Source organism: Mizuhopecten yessoensis, unplaced genomic scaffold (genome assembly GCF_002113885.1).
Source record: "Mizuhopecten yessoensis strain PY_sf001 unplaced genomic scaffold, ASM211388v2 scaffold10621, whole genome shotgun sequence".
NCBI classification, from domain to species: Eukaryota; Metazoa; Mollusca; class Bivalvia; order Pectinida; family Pectinidae; genus Mizuhopecten; species Mizuhopecten yessoensis.
Genome location: NW_018408638.1, coordinates 1104429 through 1127503, shown reverse-complemented (window position 1 = coordinate 1127503; position 23075 = coordinate 1104429). Strand labels below are relative to the sequence as shown.

General features: G+C 39.8%; 1 protein-coding gene across 1 annotated transcript; it reads right to left on the bottom strand.

The window, feature by feature from the left end:
* Positions 1 to 96: 96 nt before the first annotated feature.
* Positions 97 to 22894, bottom strand: LOC110461463 (Bardet-Biedl syndrome 1 protein-like). Its single transcript, XM_021514918.1, has 15 exons — positions 22768 to 22894; positions 19511 to 19677; positions 19217 to 19306; positions 18371 to 18495; positions 17320 to 17366; positions 12534 to 12645; positions 11552 to 11683; positions 11280 to 11386; positions 8527 to 8650; positions 7975 to 8203; positions 7391 to 7549; positions 4755 to 4888; positions 3526 to 3660; positions 1871 to 1957; positions 97 to 1394 (listed from the first exon to the last, which is right to left on the bottom strand). The coding sequence occupies exons 1-15, from the start codon at positions 22806 to 22808 to the stop codon at positions 1308 to 1310; spliced, it is 1776 nt and encodes a 591-aa protein (XP_021370593.1). The 5' UTR covers positions 22809 to 22894; the 3' UTR covers positions 97 to 1307.
* Positions 22895 to 23075: the final 181 nt, after the last annotated feature.

The window sequence follows — 23075 nt, the reverse complement described above, 5'->3', positions numbered from 1 at the left end:
GTAAACTGGTAGCTCTCCTGGGTATATATATGGACAGTAAACTGGTAGCTCTCCTGGGTATATATATGGACAGTAAACTGGTAGCTCTCCTGGGTATATATATGGACAGTAAACTGGTAGCTCTCCTGTGTATATTTATGGACAGTAAACTGGTAGCTCTCCTGTGTATATTTATGGACAGTAAACTGGTAGCTCTCCTGTGTATATATGGACAGTAAACTGAGACCTTTCCAGGGAATATACTGATTGGTAAGCTTTTACCTTTCTAGGAAGTAGAATGGACGGCATACTTTGAGGAAAAATCTGTACACTATTCTTTGCCTCTTAGATATGAATACAAAAATACTTCAATAGAAAACAGGTGTGGCAGTCATACATGCAATTATGTAGTATCAGGTTGGTTATATCCAACAGGATACAATCTATCATATCAATTTACAAAATTACACAGAAATCAATTTACTACAAACATTATAATACAATTTATTACAGACATTGTATTATAATGTATTACAGACATTACAATACAATGTATTAGACATTACTATACAATGTATTACAGACATTGTAATACAATGTACCACAAACATTACAATGTTTTAGACATTACAAAACAATGTATTACAGGCACTGTGAAACAATGTAGTATGGACAATGTAATACCACAAACAACACATTTGATTTTCAATATCTAAGAATCAGACAGCCATTCTTGAGTGGTGTTTTATTTTGTCAAGACTGAGTTTAAGACCATAGCTACAGGGATTCATCAAACAGATATTGGCAAACAACATCAGTACAACCAATAGGATGTCAGCATCTTACAAATGTAACGTATCCCCCTACATATCGATATACAGATACTAACTGGAAGGCCACCACTGACTTCTGTCACTCAGATATGTAGTAGGCTGCAGGCTGGTATAGAAGCATTCTTGTTCAGTGATTTTTTTTTCTTGCATATCATTTAAGATAAGATCTGGTAGAAATAGTTGTTTGAATGTGGGCTGAGAATATATCTCGACCCTTGGGAAACTGCTAAACCTTGTTTTCACTGCAGTTGTTGTGCAATACAGAGGGTAGAACAGTTCTTGCAAAACGCATATATATCATGATCCAGTGATAGCTTGGTATTGAAGATTTTACAAGCCTGGCAAGTGTTTGTGATCACTGTGTAAGGTACGTCAGCATTGTTGTACATAGTTACATGTATGTAATAGGTTTGTCCCTGCTGTGGTTACTGGGGGCTCTCAGTGTAATTGGGTTTCAGTATAGTTTCCAGGTGTACCTGTGTCATTGTAGAAAATCTAAGCCACCACCAAAGACTCACTGACTGGCATACTAATCACTCCAGTAATTATAGGTATACTCTTGCCTTCTTTCAATACAAATACCTGAAACAGAAAAATATACAGGAACTCAATATCACAAATATCCATATGCCAGTAACATGTGGGAAATATCAGCACAAATAAAGGACTAAAAGTTATTCACTATACATATCCAACCCAACATGCTTCTTGATAATGTCTTCTGCAGGTTAATTGTATCCTTCATCTTTCATATAACAATCTCTAGTTTTGTTTAGCTCTCTCATTGTTCCAAAGTTACTATGACAACATTTTCTGCAAATATATGCAGGATTGAAGTATGGTAAAACCTTATGGATTGCCACATATATATGACTTTGACAATGATCTCAGTTTTAAGATTATTCTTAACTTACAACTAGAATAATATATTTGACATATGGGGTGACATTGCAGGTAGCTGAGAGTAGAACTCTAATGGCTTAAGTTCTGACTCGACTAAACTTCTTAACTAAATTTGACTATGACCTTGATCACGACCATGATGATGACCTGTTTACCTTGAGATTATCAGATACTCCCTTGTCATTCAAACACTCCACAAACGTCTCAAAGGCATAGCTGAGGCCAGGCACGAGCATGGGCACCTGTCCAAATAGCAACATGTAGAAATCAGGGACACAACATTCTTGGTCAAGTACTGGCACCACACAGAAACGAAGGTTTTTAACAATACAGCTGGTTGTACTTTACAAGTGAGAGTATTAAAATTAATCAAGGAAAAATCACATAACAAAAGTAATACTGTTAGATGTTACAGACATACAGCAAATCACTCTACAATCTGAGATTAACACTACTGGTAATCAGAACACAGAAATGGCAGATCCCAGGTCGGTGAAGAACAGAACACAGAAGTGGCAGATCCCAGGTCAGTGAAGAACAGAAAACAGAAGTGGCAGAACCCAGGTCGGTTAAGAACAGAACACAGAAATGGCAGATCCCAGGTCGGTTAAGAACAGAACACAGAAGTGGCAGATCCCAGGTCGGTGAAGAACAGAACACAGAGGTGGCAGATCCCAGGTCAGTGAAGAACAGAACACAGAAATGGCAGATCCCAGGTCGGTAAAGAACAGAACACAGAAGTGGCAGATCCCAGGTCAGTTAAGAACAGAACACAGAAATGGCAGATCCAAGGTCGGTTAAGAACAGAACACAGAAATGGCAGATCCCAGGGCGGTGAAGAACAGAACACAGAAGTGGCAGATCCCAGGCCGGTTAAGACCAGAACACAGAAATGGCAGATCCCAGGTCGGTGAAGAACAGAACGCAGAAGTGGCAGATCCCAGGTCAGTGAAGAACAGAAAGCAGAAGTGGCAGAACCCAGGTCGGTTAAGAACAGAACACAGAAGTGGCAGATCCCAGGTCAGTTAAGAACAGAACACAGAAATGGCAGATCCCAGGTCGGTAAAGAACAGAACACAGAAGTGGCAGATCCCAGGCCGGTTAAGACCAGAACACAGAAATGGCAGATCCCAGGTCGGTAAAGAACAGAACACAGAAGTGGCAGATCCCAGGCCGGTTAAGACCAGAACACAGAAATGGCAGATCCCAGGTCGGTAAAGAACAGAACACAGAAGTGGCAGATCCCAGGCCGGTTAAGACCAGAACACAGAAATGGCAGATCCCAGGTCGGTAAAGAACAGAACACAGAAGTGGCAGATCCCAGGTCGGTTAAGAACAGAACACAGAAGTGGCAGATCCCAGGGCGGTTAAGAACAGAACACAGAAGTGGCAGATCCCTGGTCGGTTAAGAACAGAACACAGAAATGGCAGATCCCAGGTTGGTGAAGAACAGAACACAGAAGTGGCAGATCCCAGGTCGGTTAAGAACAGCACACAGAAATGGCAGATCCCAGGTCGGTTAAGGACAGAACACAGAAGTGGCAGATCCCAGGTCGGTGAAGAACAGAACACAGAAGTGGTTATCTTTTTTATTGACTTATCAGAATATTGTCTCTTCACATTAGTATAATGTGACCTGTATGATAAGAGTTACCGGTATGAGAACAGATAGTTACCGGTATGAGAACAGTTACCTGTATGATAAAATCTGCTAGTAGGAGAACAGATATTTACCTGTATGATAAAATTTACCGGTATGAGAACAGACAGTTACCTGTATGATAAAATTTAACTGTATGAAAACAGTTACCTGTATGAGAGACTTCTTCAATGTGTACAGTCTGTCATCATACTGGAAGGTGATGAGGAGGTTGGTGGACGGATGGCTTAGGGACGTATTTTGTAAATTAACTGTCAATTTAAATGTAGGACCAATCCCTTGAACCTGAAATCAAAAATATCAGATAGTGAAAGAAATTCTGCGGACACAGTGAAGGACAAGTGGTGAATCTAAGTAAATGAGAGGCTTCGTCATACATTAGTCGCATTATGGAAATAACAACCCTGCAACTATCATAGTCCAAGTCTTTAACTACCTGAGCTGTCTGGAACAGTTAATGAAGAATACATTTAAAAACAGTAGTAGTTTTATACAGTTCTATTGAGAATGACAGTATCCTTTTATGAAAATACTGTTGCGGCAAACTTGTTGTAAAAGTTCAAAGAAATATTCACTCGGGGTTATATGGTAGATGCTAACTAAGCAAAATTAATAGTGAACTTCTTCAAATTTAGTTTAAAGCATTTCAAAAAATAAGCATACATATGTTCAGCTTGACTTAGAAGCATATACTGAACAATCACACAGACATATTTCAATGTTTGTGATTCATGTTTATCTCAATACAAACACGAATAAGAAAATATGTACAAGATTCCAATTTAGAGGGTAGATGTTCGCCTGGGTGTTGAGTTTAAGGGATTCCATAGGGTGATGTTTATCTGGGCATTGAGTTTGAGGGGTTCTGTGGGGTGATGTTTACCTGGGTGTTGAGTTTGAGGGGTTCTGTGAGGTGATGTTTATCTGGGCATTGAGTTTGAGGGGTTCTGTGGGGTGATGTTTACCTGGGCATTGAATGTGAGGGGTTCAGTGAGGTAATGTTTACCTGGGCATTGAGTTTGAGGGGTTCTGGGGGGTGATGTTTACCTGGGTGTTGAGTTTTAGGGGTTCCATAGGGTGATGTTTACCTGGGCATTGAGTTAGAGGGGTTCCATAGGGTGATGTTTATCTGGGCATTGTGTTTGAGGGGATCCATAGGGTGATGTTTATCTGGGAATTGAGTTAGAGGGGATCCATAGGGTAATGTTTATCTGGGCATTGAGTTTGAGGGGTTCTGTGGGGTGATGATGTTTTACCTGGGCATTGAGTTTGAGGGGATCCATAAGGTGATGTTTACCTTGGCATTGAGTTTGAAGGGTTCTGTGGGTTGATGTTTACCTGGGCATTAAGTTTGAGGGGTTCTGTGGGGTGATGTTTACCTGGGCATTGAGTTTGAGGGGTTCTGTGGGATCAGCTGATACAGGGTTCATGCTATTCTCCAATGACTTGACATACTCGCGTGCTGTGTTTAACCGCAGTAAGTACAGGTCCCTCTGGAACGTCCTGTGCATGGCTACATAAATAATCTTGAGTTAATACATGGGTACATATATATATATATATATTCAAAACATTTTCTGACAATCTACAACAGGCAAATATTCTCCTTCTCAACACAAGGTGTTGAAATGGCTGAAATGATATCTAATATTTATATTTATTTGACATTTTGATGTCACCAGTGTAATACATCTCCTTAGTCACCAGTGTAATACATCTTAAAGTCACAAGCATAATAATTTACTATGTCAACATTGTTCAACAAATGGCTGAAATGATATCTAATATTTATATTTATTTGACATTTTGATGTCACCAGTGTAATACATCTCCTTAGTCACCAGTGTAATACATCTTAAAGTCACAAGCATAATAATATACTATGTCAACATTGTTCAACAAATGGCTGAAATGATATCTTATATTTATACTTATTTGACATTTTGATATCACCAGTGTAATACATCTCCTTAGTCACCAGTGTAATACATCTTCAAGTCACTAGCGTAATAATTTACTATGTCAACATTGTAATACATCTACTAAGTCACCAGTGTAATACATCTCCTAAGTCACTAGTGTAATAAATCTCCTAAGTCACCAGTGTAATACATCTCCTAAGTCACAAGTGTAATATATCTCCCAAGTCATTAGTGTTAACATCTACTAAGTCACCATTGTAATAATCTCCTAAGTCACCAGTGTTATACATCTCCTAAGTCACCATTGTGATATATCTCCTAAGTCACCAGTGTAATACATCTACTAAGTCCCCAGTGTAATACATCTCCTAAGTCCCCAGTGTAATACATCTACTAAGTCACCAGGGTAATACATCTCCTAAGTCACCAGTGTAATACATCTACTAAGTCACCATTGTAATACATCTCCTAAGTCACCAGTGTTATACATCTCCTAAGTCGCCAGTGTAATACATCTCCTAAGTCACCAGTGTGATACAGCTCCTAAGTCACCAGTGTAATACATCTACTAAGTAACCAGGGTAATACATCTCCTAAGTCACCAGTATAATACATCTACTAAGTCACCAGTGTAATACATCTACTAAGGCACCAGTGTAATACATCTACTAAGTCACCATTGTAATACATCTCCTAAGTCACCAGTGTAAAACAGCTACGAAGTCACCAGGGTAATACATCTACTAAGTCACCAGTGTAATACATCAACTAAGTCACCAGTGTAATACATCTCCTAAGTCACCAGTGTGATACAGCTCCTAAGTCACCAGTGTAATACATCTCCTAAGTCACCAGTGTAAAACATCTACGAAGTCACCAGGGTAATACATCTACTAAGTCACCAGTGTAATACATCTACTAAGTCACCAGTGTAATACATCTACTAAGTCACCAGTGTAATACATCTAAGTCACAAGTGTGATACATCTCCTAAGTCACCAGTGTAATACATCTACTAAGTCACCAGTGTAATACATCAACTAAGTCACCAGTGTAATACATCTACTAAGTCACCAGTGTGATACAGCTCCTAAGTCACCATTGTAATAATCTACTAAGTCACCAGGGTAATACATCTCCTAAGTCACCATTGTAATAATTTACCAAGTCACCAGTGTGATACATCTCCTAAATCACCAGTTTATTACATCTCCTAAGTCACCGGTGAGATATATCTCCTGAGTCATCAGTGTAATATCTGGTCTATACAGTACTCAGTAACCCCTAAACACTTGTAGACTACATTATCTTGCTGTCTTATCATCAGTTATATACTGTACTCAGTAACCCCTAAACACTTGTAAACTACATTATCGCGCTGTCTCATCGTAAGTTATATACTGTACTCAGTAACCCATTAACACTTACTAACTGCATTATCACGCTGTCTCATCGTCAGTTATATACTGTACTCAGTAACCCATTAACACTTACTAACTGCATTATCACGCTCTCTTGTCGTCAGTTATATACTGTACTCAGTAACCCATTAACACTTACTAACTGCATTATCACACTCTCTTCTCTTGTCGTCAGTTATATACTGTACTCAGTAACCCATTAACACTTACTAACTGCATTATCACGCTCTCTCATCGTCAGTTATATACTGTACTCAGTAACCCATTAACACTTACTAACTGCATTATCACGCTCTCTCGTCGTCAGTTATATACTGTACTCAGTAACCCATTAACACTTACTAACTGCATTATCACGCTCTCTCGTCGTCAGTTATATACTGTACTCAGTAACCCATTAACACTTACTAACTGCATTATCACGCTCTCTTGTCGTCAGTTATATACTGTACTCAGTAACCCATTAACACTTACTAACTGCATTATCACGCTCTCTCATCGTCAGTTATATACTGTACTCAGTAACCCATTAACACTTACTAACTGCATTATCACGCTCTCTTGTCGTCAGTTATATACTGTACTCAGTAACCCATTAACACTTACTAACTGCATTATCACGCTCTCTCGTCGTCAGTTATATACTGTACTCAGTAACCCATTAACACTTACTAACTGCATTATCACGCTCTCTCATTGTCTGGTCCACAAATAGCTTTGTTTTCTTTGGTACATTGAGTCTTGTGTTTTGGGCGATAGGAGGACCAGCTGATATATCTTTCTCCTCAAATGTGGCATTTCTACGGAGGATCTTCAACACGAGTCCTCCACCTGCACAACATTTAAAAATGGATAGACTTCTTAAAGATTGATTAAGGTATAAAAAGCTATTTGAACACACAGCTGTCATGTTTTTAGTATTTATACAATATTTTACAACTAAATATCTGCTGGTTATCAGACTCAGTGAAGTACAGCCTCCCCCAGTTGATGGATTCCTACCCGCTAAATGAAATTTATAGTCTAGCTATAAGAGTAATAAACTAAAACAACTGAAACAACATTTATAGCTTGATACAGTAAAATTATCTTGAACTCCGGGAGGTCAATGTATCAAAGAATAGTATACAGATTGACAGTTTCTCGACAAAGCTTAGTGTTTCCCTTTAAATAAATTGGTAGAACTTGAATTTGTAACCATCACATTGTTGAATCACTAAAGATACTGAATAGACAGTACAGCTGTGTTTACAAACCTCTTGTGGTCATGACCAGAGTGCCTTCCTCCCGACCGAAGCGGCCAAACTTAAGTCCTGTGACTACATCGTCGGTGCTGATGACATTAACTAAGTACTTCTCCTTGTAGATGTGTACCTTACAGTTGTTGAGAGCCACAATAACCGCCTTAAACCCTCGTGACTTATAATCCATAGTTTCCATGGTGGTGATTGCGGCTGGCATCTTGACTGTCCACAGCTTTTTACCCTGATACAATGTAAGTACACAAAGTCAAGTAACAGTAACAAACCCCAGTCTGTACAGGACATTTGTTTCTCTAGCAGGTCATACTAAATGGACAAGCATGTTATAAACTTAGGTTATGTGCAATGAGTTCACACAAGACAACAGTAGGTTACTATTACTCAATAATCGCCAATTGGGACTCAAACTATCAATAAAATTTGTTGAGACTATACTCAGATTAAATATTGTTGTGTAGCAATGAAGTTAAGTGAGATGCTACTTAGACTTACCTTTGAGGTTTAGTACCAAGGTAATTGAAAAATCTGACAACCACTGTGACTAACCTTTGAGGTATAACAGTGGATCATTTCATCCATTGTACCCAGATAAATAGTCTTGTTAATTCTCTCCAGGCCCACTGGTTGAGAGTTTAGTTCTATACAGTTCTTTGACACATCTGTCGTCCCCCTGATACACAAAAACACAGTTTATATTAGACAAAGAAATAGCAGTAATACTGTATTGTTGATTAGTTACTATTATTTGATAGACAATTTCACTATATTTGTAGTTCAGAAATTAAACAATATCATTCAAATCCTAAAACAATTTCCTGCCCAGTAAAAGGGAAAATGAATATAGATTACATACATGGTCAAAACAGTGAGAAGTACAGGATTGAGTACAGGACAAGTACAGGGTGAGTAGAGGACAAGTTCAGGGTGAGTACAGGACAAGTACAGGGTGAGTACAGGACAAGTACAGGGTGAGTACAGGACAAGTACAGGGTGAGTACAGGACAAGTACAGGGTGAGTACAAGACAAGTACGGGTTGGGTACAGGACAAGTACAGGGTGAGTACAGGACAAGTACGGGTTGGATACAGGGCAAGTATGGGTTGGGTACAGGACAAGTACGGGATGAGCACAGGGCAAGTATGGGTTGGGTACAGGACAAGTACAGGGTTGAATACAGGACAAGTACGGGGTGAATACAGGACAAGTACAGGGTGAGTACAGGACAAGTACGGGGTGAATACAGGACAAGTACAGGGTTGAGTACAGGACAAGTACAGGGTGAGTACAGGACAAGTACAGGGTGAGTACAGGACAAGTACAGGACAAGTACAGGGTGAATACAGGACAAGTACAGGGTGAGTACAGGACAAGTACAGGGTGAGTACAGGACAAGTACAGGGTGAGTACAGGACAAGTACAGGGTGAGTACAGGACAAGTACAGGGTGAGTACAGGACAAGTACAGGGTGAGTACAGGACAAGTACAGGGTGAGTACAGGACAAGTACAGGGTGAGTACAGGACAAGTACAGGACAAGTACGGGGTGAATACAGGACAAGTACAGGGTTGAGTACAGGACAAGTACAGGGTGAGTACAGGACAAGTACAGGACAAGTACAGGGTGAATGCAGGACAAGTACGGGGTGAGTACAGGACAAGTACGGGGTGAATACAGGACAAGTACAGGGTGAGTACAGGACAGGTACAGGGTGAGTACAGGACAAGTACAGGACAAGTACAGGGTGAATACAGGACAAGTACAGGGTGAGTACAGGACAAGTATGGGTTGGGTACAGGACAAGTACGGGATGAATACAGGACAAGTACAGGGTGAGAACAGGACAGGTACAGGGTGAGTACAGGACAAGTACAGGACAAGTACAGGGTGAATGCAGGACAAGTACGGGGTGAGTACAGGACAAGTACGGGGTGAATACAGGACAAGTACAGGGTGAGTACAGGACAGGTACAGGGTGAGTACAGGACAAGTACAGGACAAGTACGGGGTGAATACAGGACAAGTACAGGGTTGAGTACAGGGTGAGTACAGGACAAGTACAGGGTGAGTACAGGACAAGTACAGGACAAGTACAGGGTGAATACAGGACAAGTACAGGGTGAGTACAGGACAAGTACGGGGTGAGTACAGGACAAGTACGGGGTGAGTACAGGACAAGTACAGGGTGAGTACAGGACAAGTACAGGACAAGTACAGGGTGAATGCAGGACAAGTACGGGGTGAGTACAGGACAAGTACGGGGTGAATACAGGACAAGTACAGGGTGAGTACAGGACAGGTACAGGGTGAGTACAGGACAAGTACAGGACAAGTACGGGGTGAATACAGGACAAGTACAGGGTTGAGTACAGGGTGAGTACAGGACAAGTACAGGGTGAGTACAGGACAAGTACAGGACAAGTACAGGGTGAATACAGGACAAGTACAGGGTGAGTACAGGACAAGTACGGGGTGAGTACAGGACAAGTACGGGGTGAGTACAGGACAAGTACGGGGTGAATACAGGACAGGTACAGGGTGAGTACAAGACAGGTACAGGGTGAGTACAGGACAAGTACAGGACAAGTACAGGGTGAATACAGGACAAGTACAGGGTGAGTACAGGACAAGTACGGGGTGAGTACAGGACAAGTACGGGGTGAGTACAGGACAAGTACGGGGTGAGTACAGGACAAGTACGGGGTGAATACAGGACAGGTACAGGGTGAGTACAAGACAGGTACAGGGTGAGTACAGGACAAGTACAGGACAAGTAGAGGGTTGGGTACAGGACAAGTACAGGGTGAGTACAGGGCAAGTACGGGATGAGTACAGGACAAGTACAGGGTGAGTACAGGACAAGTATGGGTTGAGTACAGGACAAGTACAGGGTGAGTACAGGACAAGTATGGGTTGGGTACAGGACAAGTACGGGGTGAGTACAGGACAAGTATGGGTTGGGTACAGGACAAGTACAGGGTGAGTACAGGACAAGTATGGGTACGGTACAGGACAAGTACGGGTTGAGTACAGGACAAGTACGAGGTGAATACAGGGCAGGTACGGGATGAATACAGGGCAAGTGTGGGTTAGGTACAGGACAAGTACAGGGTGAGTACAGGACAAGTACAAGTGATTACAGGACAAGTACGGGTTGAGTACAGGACAAGTATGGGGTGAGTACTGGGCAAGTACAAGGTGATTACAGGGCAAGTATGAGGTGAGTACAGGAAGTATTGAGTTGTACAGAACAAATATGAAGTGTGCAGAAGTTAACATTGGGTGATTATGAGTGTGGTTACCTCTTAAGGGTGTAGATACAGCCATTACGACAGGCCACCACAATCCTGTATTCCACATCATACAGGCCAGTAACACTCAGGAACACCGGCACACTCGGCAACTCAATCTACAAGACAAAGTTTTCATCCTTTTAATCTAGTGATAACACCATAAGGTGAAATACATGTGGTAAATACCAGGTAAGATTTTGTATTACATCAAATAAAAACACCATAGGAAAACTACTAGTGACCAGGATTTAACCGTAAAAATCTACTGATTTATGACCTACTGTAGTGAGGACGGTGAATGCCTCTGGATCCAGAACGTACACAGCCTTGTTCTCTGTGCCTAGGACAAGGCAACATATGGCGTCCTCATCTGCCATGGACTTCTTCATGGTACTTAGACAGCTGATCACGGTCTGAAGATAATATCAGAGACAAAATAATAAGTTTGACATGCTTTCATATATTGTTGTAATTAATCCGACTTTAATAACTATTGACAGTGTGTAGTATCATACTCAGGCTGAGATGAGGTCTCCGGTGGAAATGGGCTAGGATATGGCCATCTCTAGCTTTACAGATGCTTGCTGCAGACAGGTTTGATAGTTGTATTTAGAAATGTCAATGTTTCCCATCAAAAAACAATCTACATCTTATTCCAATAGCAGAACACAATTTTTCCACAAGGCTTTTAGCAATTTGCTAAACCCAAGAAATATATATACCGGCCGGTATGGTTTTCAAAAAGGTAACCACAGGTAGCCTCGTCTGTTAATACATCTATAGTATTATTATATGGGTCAAAGAAGTAATATAAAAGGTAAAATCCCATATAACTGGATCCTAATGGAGGTATGTCCGCAGGAAACAAATTACTTAAAATAGATGCTCTCAGCTTAATTGCTGCCTTCAGCTGTCTTTAGCCGAGGGGACTATTGGTTTTATATAATAGCTATATTTTCAATTATAGTATATCAGTTCTATCTTCTTGTAATATGATGTATATGTACAAGTAACTGTTTTGTTTTACTGTGTCTTGATAAAGGAGCGGATCGCTCCGAAAATTTGACAACCTAAACTTGTTCACACTGTTGGAATTACTTCTTTGCCCCATATAGTATTATTATAGGTGAATGACAGCCGAGGCTAGTACTTGTGGGGTAACCAATATATATTCTGTATGTATTACAGTCTTTCTTTACTCAACAAGCAGCCAATTGATATTATGTATGTATTTTTTTTATTTGTTACAGCTTGTTTACCCACCTGCCTCCTCAGTGGCATGTGTTTATAGAGATTAGCAAATGCTTCCATGTCACCAATGTCGGTCATCTGCAGGAACCGTAGTGACCGCACCGTCAACACTGTACCCTCCGCTCTAAAAGGAAAACAATCTTTTAACGCCTGGGTACCAAATTAGGTGATGCTCCAGTTAAACAAAAGCATGAATTCTAATTATGTATTACACAGTATATATGTAATAAGCAGTTAGAGTTTCTCTATGATGTTGTGTCAGTGTGACCTTGTGTCAGCTATATGATGTTGTGTCAGTGTGTCTTGTGTCAGCTATATGATGTTGTGTCAGTGTGACTTTGTGTCAGATATATGATGTTGTGTCAGTGTGACTTTGTGTCAGCTATATGATGTTGTGTCAGTGTGCCTTGTGTCAGCTACATGATGGTGTGTCAGTGTGCCTTGTGTCGGCTACATGATGTTGTGTCAGTGTGCCTTGTGTCAGCTACATGATGGTGTGTCAGTGTGCCTTGTGTCAGCTATATGATGTTGTGTCAGTGTGCCTTGTGTCAGCTACATGATGGTGTGTCAGTGTGCCTTGTGTCGGCTACATGATGTTGTGTCAGTGTGCCTTGTGTCAGCTACATGATGGTGTGTCAGTGTGCCTTGTGTCAGCTATATGATGTTGTGTCAGTGTGCCTTGTGTCAGCTATATGATGTTGTGTCAGTGTGCCTTGTGTCAGCTATATGATGTTGTGTCAGTGTGCCTTGTGTCAGCTATATGATGTTGTGTCAGTGTGCCTTGTGTCAGCTATATGATGTTGTGTCAGTGTGCCTTGTGTCAGCTATATGATGTTGTGTCAGTGTGCCTTGTGTCAGCTATATGATGTTGTGTCAGTGTGCCTTGTGTCAGCTATATGATGTTGTGTCAGTGTGCCTTGTGTCAGCTATATGATGTTGTGTCAGTGTGCCTTGTGTCAGCTATATGATGTTGTGTCAGTGTGCCTTGTGTCAGCTATATGATGTTGTGTCAGTGTGCCTTGTGTCAGCTATATGATGTTGTGTCAGTGTGCCTTGTGTCAGCTATATGATGTTGTGTCAGTGTGCCTTGTGTCAGCTATATGATGTTGTGTCAGTGTGCCTTGTGTCAGCTATATGATGTTGTGTCAGTGTGCCTTGTGTCAGCTATATGATGTTGTGTCAGTGTGCCTTGTGTCAGCTATATGATGTTGTGTCAGTGTGCCTTGTGTCAGCTATATGATGTTGTGTCAGTGTGCCTTGTGTCAGCTATATGATGTTGTGTCAGTGTGCCTTGTGTCAGCTATATGATGTTGTGTCAGTGTGCCTTGTGTCAGCTATATGATGTTGTGTCAGTGTGCCTTGTGTCAGCTATATGATGTTGTGTCAGTGTGCCTTGTGTCAGCTATATGATGTTGTGTCAGTGTGCCTTGTGTCAGCTATATGATGTTGTGTCAGTGTGCCTTGTGTCAGCTATATGATGTTGTGTCAGTGTGCCTTGTGTCAGCTATATGATGTTGTGTCAGTGTGCCTTGTGTCAGCTATATGATGTTGTGTCAGTGTGCCTTGTGTCAGCTATATGATGTTGTGTCAGTGTGCCTTGTGTCAGCTATATGATGTTGTGTCAGTGTGCCTTGTGTCAGCTATATGATGTTGTGTCAGTGTGCCTTGTGTCAGCTATATGATGTTGTGTCAGTGTGCCTTGTGTCAGCTATATGATGTTGTGTCAGTGTGCCTTGTGTCAGCTATATGATGTTGTGTCAGTGTGCCTTGTGTCAGCTATATGATGTTGTGTCAGTGTGCCTTGTGTCAGCTATATGATGTTGTGTCAGTGTGCCTTGTGTCAGCTATATGATGTTGTGTCAGTGTGCCTTGTGTCAGCTATATGATGTTGTGTCAGTGTGCCTTGTGTCAGCTATATGATGTTGTGTCAGTGTGCCTTGTGTCAGCTATATGATGTTGTGTCAGTGTGCCTTGTGTCAGCTATATGATGTTGTGTCAGTGTGCCTTGTGTCAGCTATATGATGTTGTGTCAGTGTGCCTTGTGTCAGCTATATGATGTTGTGTCAGTGTGCCTTGTGTCAGCTATATGATGTTGTGTCAGTGTGCCTTGTGTCAGCTATATGATGTTGTGTCAGTGTGCCTTGTGTCAGCTATATGATGTTGTGTCAGTGTGCCTTGTGTCAGCTATATGATGTTGTGTCAGTGTGCCTTGTGTCAGCTATATGATGTTGTGTCAGTGTGCCTTGTGTCAGCTATATGATGTTGTGTCAGTGTGCCTTGTGTCAGCTATATGATGTTGTGTCAGTGTGCCTTGTGTCAGCTATATGATGTTGTGTCAGTGTGCCTTGTGTCAGCTATATGATGTTGTGTCAGTGTGCCTTGTGTCAGCTATATGATGTTGTGTCAGTGTGCCTTGTGTCAGCTATATGATGTTGTGTCAGTGTGCCTTGTGTCAGCTATATGATGTTGTGTCAGTGTGCCTTGTGTCAGCTATATGATGTTGTGTCAGTGTGCCTTGTGTCAGCTATATGATGTTGTGTCAGTGTGCCTTGTGTCAGCTATATGATGTTGTGTCAGTGTGCCTTGTGTCAGCTATATGATGTTGTGTCAGTGTGCCTTGTGTCAGCTATATGATGTTGTGTCAGTGTGCCTTGTGTCAGCTATATGATGTTGTGTCAGTGTGCCTTGTGTCAGCTATATGATGTTGTGTCAGTGTGCCTTGTGTCAGCTATATGATGTTGTGTCAGTGTGCCTTGTGTCAGCTATATGATGTTGTGTCAGTGTGCCTTGTGTCAGCTATATGATGTTGTGTCAGTGTGCCTTGTGTCAGCTATATGATGTTGTGTCAGTGTGCCTTGTGTCAGCTATATGATGTTGTGTCAGTGTGCCTTGTGTCAGCTATATGATGTTGTGTCAGTGTGCCTTGTGTCAGCTATATGATGTTGTGTCAGTGTGCCTTGTGTCAGCTATATGATGTTGTGTCAGTGTGCCTTGTGTCAGCTATATGATGTTGTGTCAGTGTGCCTTGTGTCAGCTATATGATGTTGTGTCAGTGTGCCTTGTGTCAGCTATATGATGTTGTGTCAGTGTGCCTTGTGTCAGCTATATGATGTTGTGTCAGTGTGCCTTGTGTCAGCTATATGATGTTGTGTCAGTGTGCCTTGTGTCAGCTATATGATGTTGTGTCAGTGTGCCTTGTGTCAGCTATATGATGTTGTGTCAGTGTGCCTTGTGTCAGCTATATGATGTTGTGTCAGTGTGCCTTGTGTCAGCTATATGATGTTGTGTCAGTGTGCCTTGTGTCAGCTATATGATGTTGTGTCAGTGTGCCTTGTGTCAGCTATATGATGTTGTGTCAGTGTGCCTTGTGTCAGCTATATGATGTTGTGTCAGTGTGCCTTGTGTCAGCTATATGATGTTGTGTCAGTGTGCCTTGTGTCAGCTATATGATGTTGTGTCAGTGTGCCTTGTGTCAGCTATATGATGTTGTGTCAGTGTGCCTTGTGTCAGCTATATGATGTTGTGTCAGTGTGCCTTGTGTCAGCTATATGATGTTGTGTCAGTGTGCCTTGTGTCAGCTATATGATGTTGTGTCAGTGTGCCTTGTGTCAGCTATATGATGTTGTGTCAGTGTGCCTTGTGTCAGCTATATGATGTTGTGTCAGTGTGCCTTGTGTCAGCTATATGATGTTGTGTCAGTGTGCCTTGTGTCAGCTATATGATGTTGTGTCAGTGTGCCTTGTGTCAGCTATATGATGTTGTGTCAGTGTGCCTTGTGTCAGCTATATGATGTTGTGTCAGTGTGCCTTGTGTCAGCTATATGATGTTGTGTCAGTGTGCCTTGTGTCAGCTATATGATGTTGTGTCAGTGTGCCTTGTGTCAGCTATATGATGTTGTGTCAGTGTGCCTTGTGTCAGCTATATGATGTTGTGTCAGTGTGCCTTGTGTCAGCTATATGATGTTGTGTCAGTGTGCCTTGTGTCAGCTATATGATGTTGTGTCAGTGTGCCTTGTGTCAGCTATATGATGTTGTGTCAGTGTGCCTTGTGTCAGCTATATGATGTTGTGTCAGTGTGCCTTGTGTCAGCTATATGATGTTGTGTCAGTGTGCCTTGTGTCAGCTATATGATGTTGTGTCAGTGTGCCTTGTGTCAGCTATATGATGTTGTGTCAGTGTGCCTTGTGTCAGCTATATGATGTTGTGTCAGTGTGCCTTGTGTCAGCTATATGATGTTGTGTCAGTGTGCCTTGTGTCAGCTATATGATGTTGTGTCAGTGTGCCTTGTGTCAGCTATATGATGTTGTGTCAGTGTGCCTTGTGTCAGCTATATGATGTTGTGTCAGTGTGCCTTGTGTCAGCTATATGATGTTGTGTCAGTGTGCCTTGTGTCAGCTATATGATGTTGTGTCAGTGTGCCTTGTGTCAGCTATATGATGTTGTGTCAGTGTGCCTTGTGTCAGCTATATGATGTTGTGTCAGTGTGACTTTGTGTCAGCCAGCTACTCGTGTGGTATCATGTCTCCGTCCTATGAAATTCCAGGATTTATTACTACAATTAATAATGCCGAGAGTTAACAGAGAAAATTGAGAATTCATGCATCATGTTATTGTTTCCATTGTGAATTTAAACATTAAACATATATACATCATTGTTTCTAGAGTGAATTTCATTCTTTTCAAAGATAAATGTTAGAGGCACTATCAAAGGAAGTTTTTTTCCCTAATAAATTGAAATGTGTTTATAATATTCTCCTCTTCAATGTTGAATGTCAATGTGTTTCTATAAAATTTCTTACCTCATACCCTCAAGCATTTCTCTCAACACAAAGACATTTATTTTGTCCTGAAAGTGAAAAAACAAACCAATCTATTATAAATTGAAAGATTGTTTTTCATAAATAACATTATCTAGTTTAGAGGTGATGGTCCACACAAACCTTACAATGATTTGACCTTTGAACCCTAGCTATGACCTTAATACTGGTGCATGAATCTTAGATCAGTCTATCAATATTCATAAAAAGTGTTCAGATTTTTAGAGGTGTTCATACAATGAAATAATTCAAACCTTGACCCCTTGCTGTAACCTTGACCTTGGGTGTACAGACACTAGAGAGGTACGCACAGATATAAATCTACAAGTGAGTCCCTAGTCTTATGCCAATACATTTTCATGGGACTCGTAGTTTCTGCAAATGTACTGAAATTCAACATGGTGGAACACCTAGGTTTTTTTGAAAAAGTGAAAGGGACTTATCAAAAGCTTAATATAGATTGATCACATAAGGTGACACATGTTCTAGTCCTAAAATATCTTCCTGTGATCTCTTATTTAAAATTGTTCAGTTGTAATGATGCTATGGTGTAATTATGAAGGTCATAGTGTGGACAAACTGAGATACTTTCATCCTTATGTGTCTCCACCAATATGCTTCACCTGCAGAGTTGTAAAGGCAAATTGCAAACAAAACAAGAGCTGTTGGAGAACAGCATAGCTCGCCTATTGGTCATATATGTTGTAAGAGAGGCAATATCAATAAAACAAATATACAGTAAAACCTTGATATAGCCTTATCATAACATGTTGTACATTTCAAACGAAGAGATGACCAGACAACATGAAATAGTCAACAGCGTATTGATGGTGGTGACCGATCCAACACTGCACATGAAGACTTGCCCACAAACTTTAACCTCAGTACGTGGGACGCCGACGCCGGGCTGACTACATTAGCCCCCCTATTCTCCGAATAGGCGAGCTAACAAAACATAAAGTTAATATTTAAAGTTAAACTTTTCAGCAAGCGGTATTCAATGAACATTTTGCATGGTATATATGAAACTGACCTCCTTGACCTGTGTCCACAGGTCTAGCTCCACGCTATTCACATCCAAAGTGGGCAATGTAAATTTGAAGTAAGGTCTCAGATTTTTATAGATGTAAATATAGGGACCAGATGCAACAGCAATAGCTGAAAATCACAAAAATCACAAACATGTTACTGTACATCTCAGATACCTATAGTACAAATATACTGACAGAATCTGATTCAATGATATTAATTCAATTCCCACTATATAACATTCATATGTCACACTGAGTCATTGAAAAATTCTACCAATGGATGACAATAAAAAGCATTAACTATTGATAGCGTTAAAATCATTAATTGTCGAAGTAAGCAAACTAGGATGTGTCCGCTTACTTTTTTGTTTACTGAATGATCACATGTTTATCATGATTTATAAGTACAGTTGTACAAATATCTGAGTGAACCCTGCCTCATCACTTTCCAATAGTTTCCATTTTTTTAAAAGGTTCACCTGCAGAGCTAAATTAACAGGACAGTTTTTATGTTACAAGCAAAAACATGAACTTCAACATAAAAAATATTTGATTTTTCACTGTTTCACGTTTGTCTGCTGTATTCAATTGTTCACCTGTTGGGACCGGGATTTTGAGAAGGCTAGTGCTGTCTGCTACTTAAGTATACCTGCATTAACAGCATTTGAGCAGATGACATTTGCAAAGAATGGATTGTAGATTTGCTAACTTAGAACAAGATGATTTACAAAAATTGGTGTGGAAAATGTTTGTTAATTAAATTAAGTGTAATAAAATAAATATTACAAACCATCAACAGTAATTCCTTACAATTATTTTAAAAAGCATAGAAGTGCTGAATTATGTACCTGGCATCCTTGGTTCGAGGACGTCCATATAGAATGTGACGACCCCAGTGGGAAGGTCAATAATGGCATTTTCACTCATCAAATTTGTTCCTGGAAGAAAAATAAGATTAATTTTGAAAAATAATTTACATCAAAAACTTGCACCTTTTTCCCCAACCAAAATTGTGTGCAAGTATCATTTCATTTCATACCAAGTACAAAATTTACAATAGATGTGGTGTTATGTATTCGTTTTCCATATAATCAGTAGTTCTATCTCCTCTCATTATAAGGCAAACATGTATTGAATATCACCTTTATAAACTTTGAGCTTCATGTTGTAAGCTCCTGTGCCAAGATCTGCAATCACTAATTTCCAGTCCCCATCGGCCTGTATGTCGGACAGAGCCACACACTGTGTTAGGGTGTACAGGGACGCAACAGGATCGTGGTATGCGTCCAGCCATTTCTCTGAGCCAGGTCTGCAAAATAAAGAAAACCAGGATAATCATTATGACTAATTTATTGTTCTAAAATGTTCATGGACTACATAATATTTTATTGGTATGTGCAAATTCTTAAAATCCTATGAAGTCAGTAGAATATACCTTTTTAGGAATTACTTCATTTTTCCAGACAATCTAGTTATTTAAAGGATTTATTGGTATTTAAACTATGATATTAGTACAGTAGCCAATGTGGATAGCCTGTATTCTGTGTGTAACATGTAACACATGATGTTCTTTTCATCAATGGTGTACCAGGCAATGTATTTATATTGTTTTATTAAAGCAGAAAACTCAATTTATGTAAATGATTTTCCAAACTATGTAAAAAATACTAAATAAACCAGATTTATCAGAACTGGCTCTCTATCAATGTTTCTGTGTTATAAACAAGGGACTAAGTAAACTTCCAAGAGGTAGTGTTGGACTTTAGGGTCAATGCTGGTAGCATGATTGAGTTGATCGCTTCATCTCTTGCAGTCTGATACAACAAGTCCAGCATCTGATGCTGGTAGCATGGATGGATCCATCTCTTCATCCCCAGGAAAACTTTGTTGTTATAGAGCATGGATCTCAAACATTTCCAAGTGTGCATGGATGTATTCATCTCACCAATACTACTGAGTGTGTTAATGGAAATAGAATGAGAGCTATTTAGTTTTTGAGCAGTACAAATGTTCATCTAGTCGCTGGGTACTTACACCCTAATAGGTATTAAACAAATCAATGATTAATGATGTGTGCCTCCTCTGCCAAAAGATGCTCCAGACAAATGTTGAAGACCCATGAGCTGTATCGTTGTCAGATGATTCACCCAAAACCATAAAGCTCCAAGCTGTTGACCAAAATTTGACTCATATCGCCCCAACCATTTCACCATAAAAATAAACATAATGCCCCAAATGTATCACCCCAAAATCAGTTCATTTTGTGAGTGGCATGTAATCTATTTTGTGAGCTGTGCATTCGATTTTCCCTCTCAGTCTGTCATTCAATTTATCTGCAAGTTTGTTTACCATTTTGTTTGGACGTTGTATTCAATAAGCTGATTTGAATCAAGTTTCTTGCATGGTTTAACTTTTCACTTAACACATTCAAACATTATGCATTTATCAGCATTATTGAATAGGAGCTTCTTTCCAGTTTTTTGTGTCGTACATCATATTGACTATTTTATTTACATGTGGACTGACACTGATGGAATAAACAAATTGATAATATTTGGAAAGTTTGAAAAAGAAAAATTTCCTGAACCTTTATACCAAAGCTGATTAATAGACTTAACTGGAGCCTTTTAGCAAAGTTACGTTGTGGTCAAAAATAGAGACTGGTTGCTAAAGAAAAAAAACATGTGCTATTAGAAGAACAGACTTGCTGCTATTTTTTCCAATTCTAAATGCTGATACTTTAGAATCATTATCATAAAATATTTAATATATAAGTAGAGGGAACTGGATAGTCAACTTAACAGCAATTGAAGTGAATAAGTAGTTTTAGTATGCCACTTTCCAAAAGTAAAAGTTCTAAAAAAGCAAGGGTAACCACCAGTTACAAAACTGTTTTATTGGCTACATCTGCTTGTATTATTTTTATGTTATTCTTATGCATGTACTGCTTACATATTTCTATTGAGTGTGTTTTCATTACTTTTCATACTGCTACTTATAATATACATCTTCATGCAGTATTGTTTTAGATTATGCTATATTGGCTTATATGCATATTCTACTCAGGTTTCATTAACATTTTCAACGTTGCATGAGATTTATGTTTGCATGACCTTTAGCACTTAATGCTTTTAATTTGCTATCTGTCATTGTGGTGCATGCTGTGTTAATTTATTTTGTTTTGTTTTATTATTGTTGTTTTGTTTTATTTTGTTTAACGTCCTATTAACAGCTAAGGTCATTTAAGGACGTGCCTCCATGTGTGTTGTGTAAGCGTGTATGTGTGCTGGAGACACTTGCCTCCTTGTGAAACCGTGGATCTGATGCCGACTTTATAGTGCTATCTCACTGAAATACCATGCCAAAGGCACCCAATCACCCTGCACAGCATATTGCCGCTCACATTATACTGACAACAGGTGAACCAGTTGTTAAGGATTTTGGTGTGTTTTATTATGTGTCATTGTTAAAATAAAAATTCTTGTATCTTTGAATACTGGAGTGGGCTAGAGATTGGTATGTGTTTCATTGTCACGAAATGTTACACCATGTCTGTCAGTAGAAGCAAGATTCCTTATCAATATCATTAAATGCTGGACAACCAAATTTTGGAACAAGTCAAGGATAATCCATATATCTAGGTGTAACAATAAGAGACAACCTGAAATGGTGTACACATATAAACAAAACTTCAAACCATGCAAATTGAGTATTAGGATTCATTTGTCGGAACTTAAAGTACTATACTTAAACTCAATTACAACAGCTTATATCTCTATTCATTTGTAGTAAGGGATCCTCACTTAAAGAAAGACATCAACCAGCTTGAGGGAATCTAACGTCTTGCAGCCCAGTTTTCAACATTTATAGCAGACAATCTAGTGTGACTAATATGTTACAGACCTCCAGTGGCAGACCTTATCAGAATGCAGGGAACAACACCAACTAGTGTTTTATAGGTAGCCATCCCCACTGACACACTATATAAATTCAACACAAGATCAAAGGTGCCTGACACACTGATATGTGTTTATTATGTAGTATATATACATCCTATCAGTGTGTCCAGCACCTGTGCACATGACCATCAAGCTAGGACACCACACTCTAAAGGAATCAAAATATAAAACAAACTACCAGATCACATCAATAATATAATGTGCTGAAATACTGAACTTGAAGGCTGCACTAGCAGCAAATAGAGACTAAGTGAATACTGCAATATTGCTATCCCTGGTAGACTTATATTCATCAGTGTACCAATTACCAGTCACCTACAGCACTGGTGAAATTGGTGGTTTGGGATACCGGTCAGCCGTGTTGGCGGGTGCATCTTCCCCAACTTACATATTCTACTTTCGAATTCATTCTACGAGCCTACGATTAAATATGCTCTTACTTAGGCTTTTCAACTGTTTGTTCCGGCTGCTCGTCGCTCATCTTACAAAATTTGCTTGTAAAATTGGGTCAGCACTGTATTTTTTCAGACACAACCCCAGTAGCGAATGTAAACATTCCTCACAACCGGAAATAGATAGTTTCATTAAGCTCCGAAGATACGGTTGGTAAAAAGTATTTAATATTATTAATTATGAACTATATATATTATAGCAAAATCTTTTATATAGCTTTGATGTAGTATGATAAAATATTCGCGTTGATTTGTAATTATAGAATTACAGAAAGAAAGAAAAAAAAACAATCCTG

What these genes read in the sequence shown, in the direction of transcription:
- LOC110461463 (XM_021514918.1), bottom strand. Translation starts at nt 22,808, where the DNA reads ATGAGCGACGAGCAGCCGGAACAAACAGTTGAAAAGCCTAA. An exon ending in GAAATGCTTGAGGGTATGAG is followed by an intron (nt 12,646 to 17,319) that starts GTAAGAAATTTT and finishes TTTTCCTTTTAG; the next exon opens with AGCGGAGGGTACAGTGTTGA. An exon ending in AGAGCGTGATAATGCAGTTA is followed by an intron (nt 4,889 to 7,390) that starts GTAAGTGTTAAT and finishes TTATTTATGTAG; the next exon opens with CCATGCACAGGACGTTCCAG.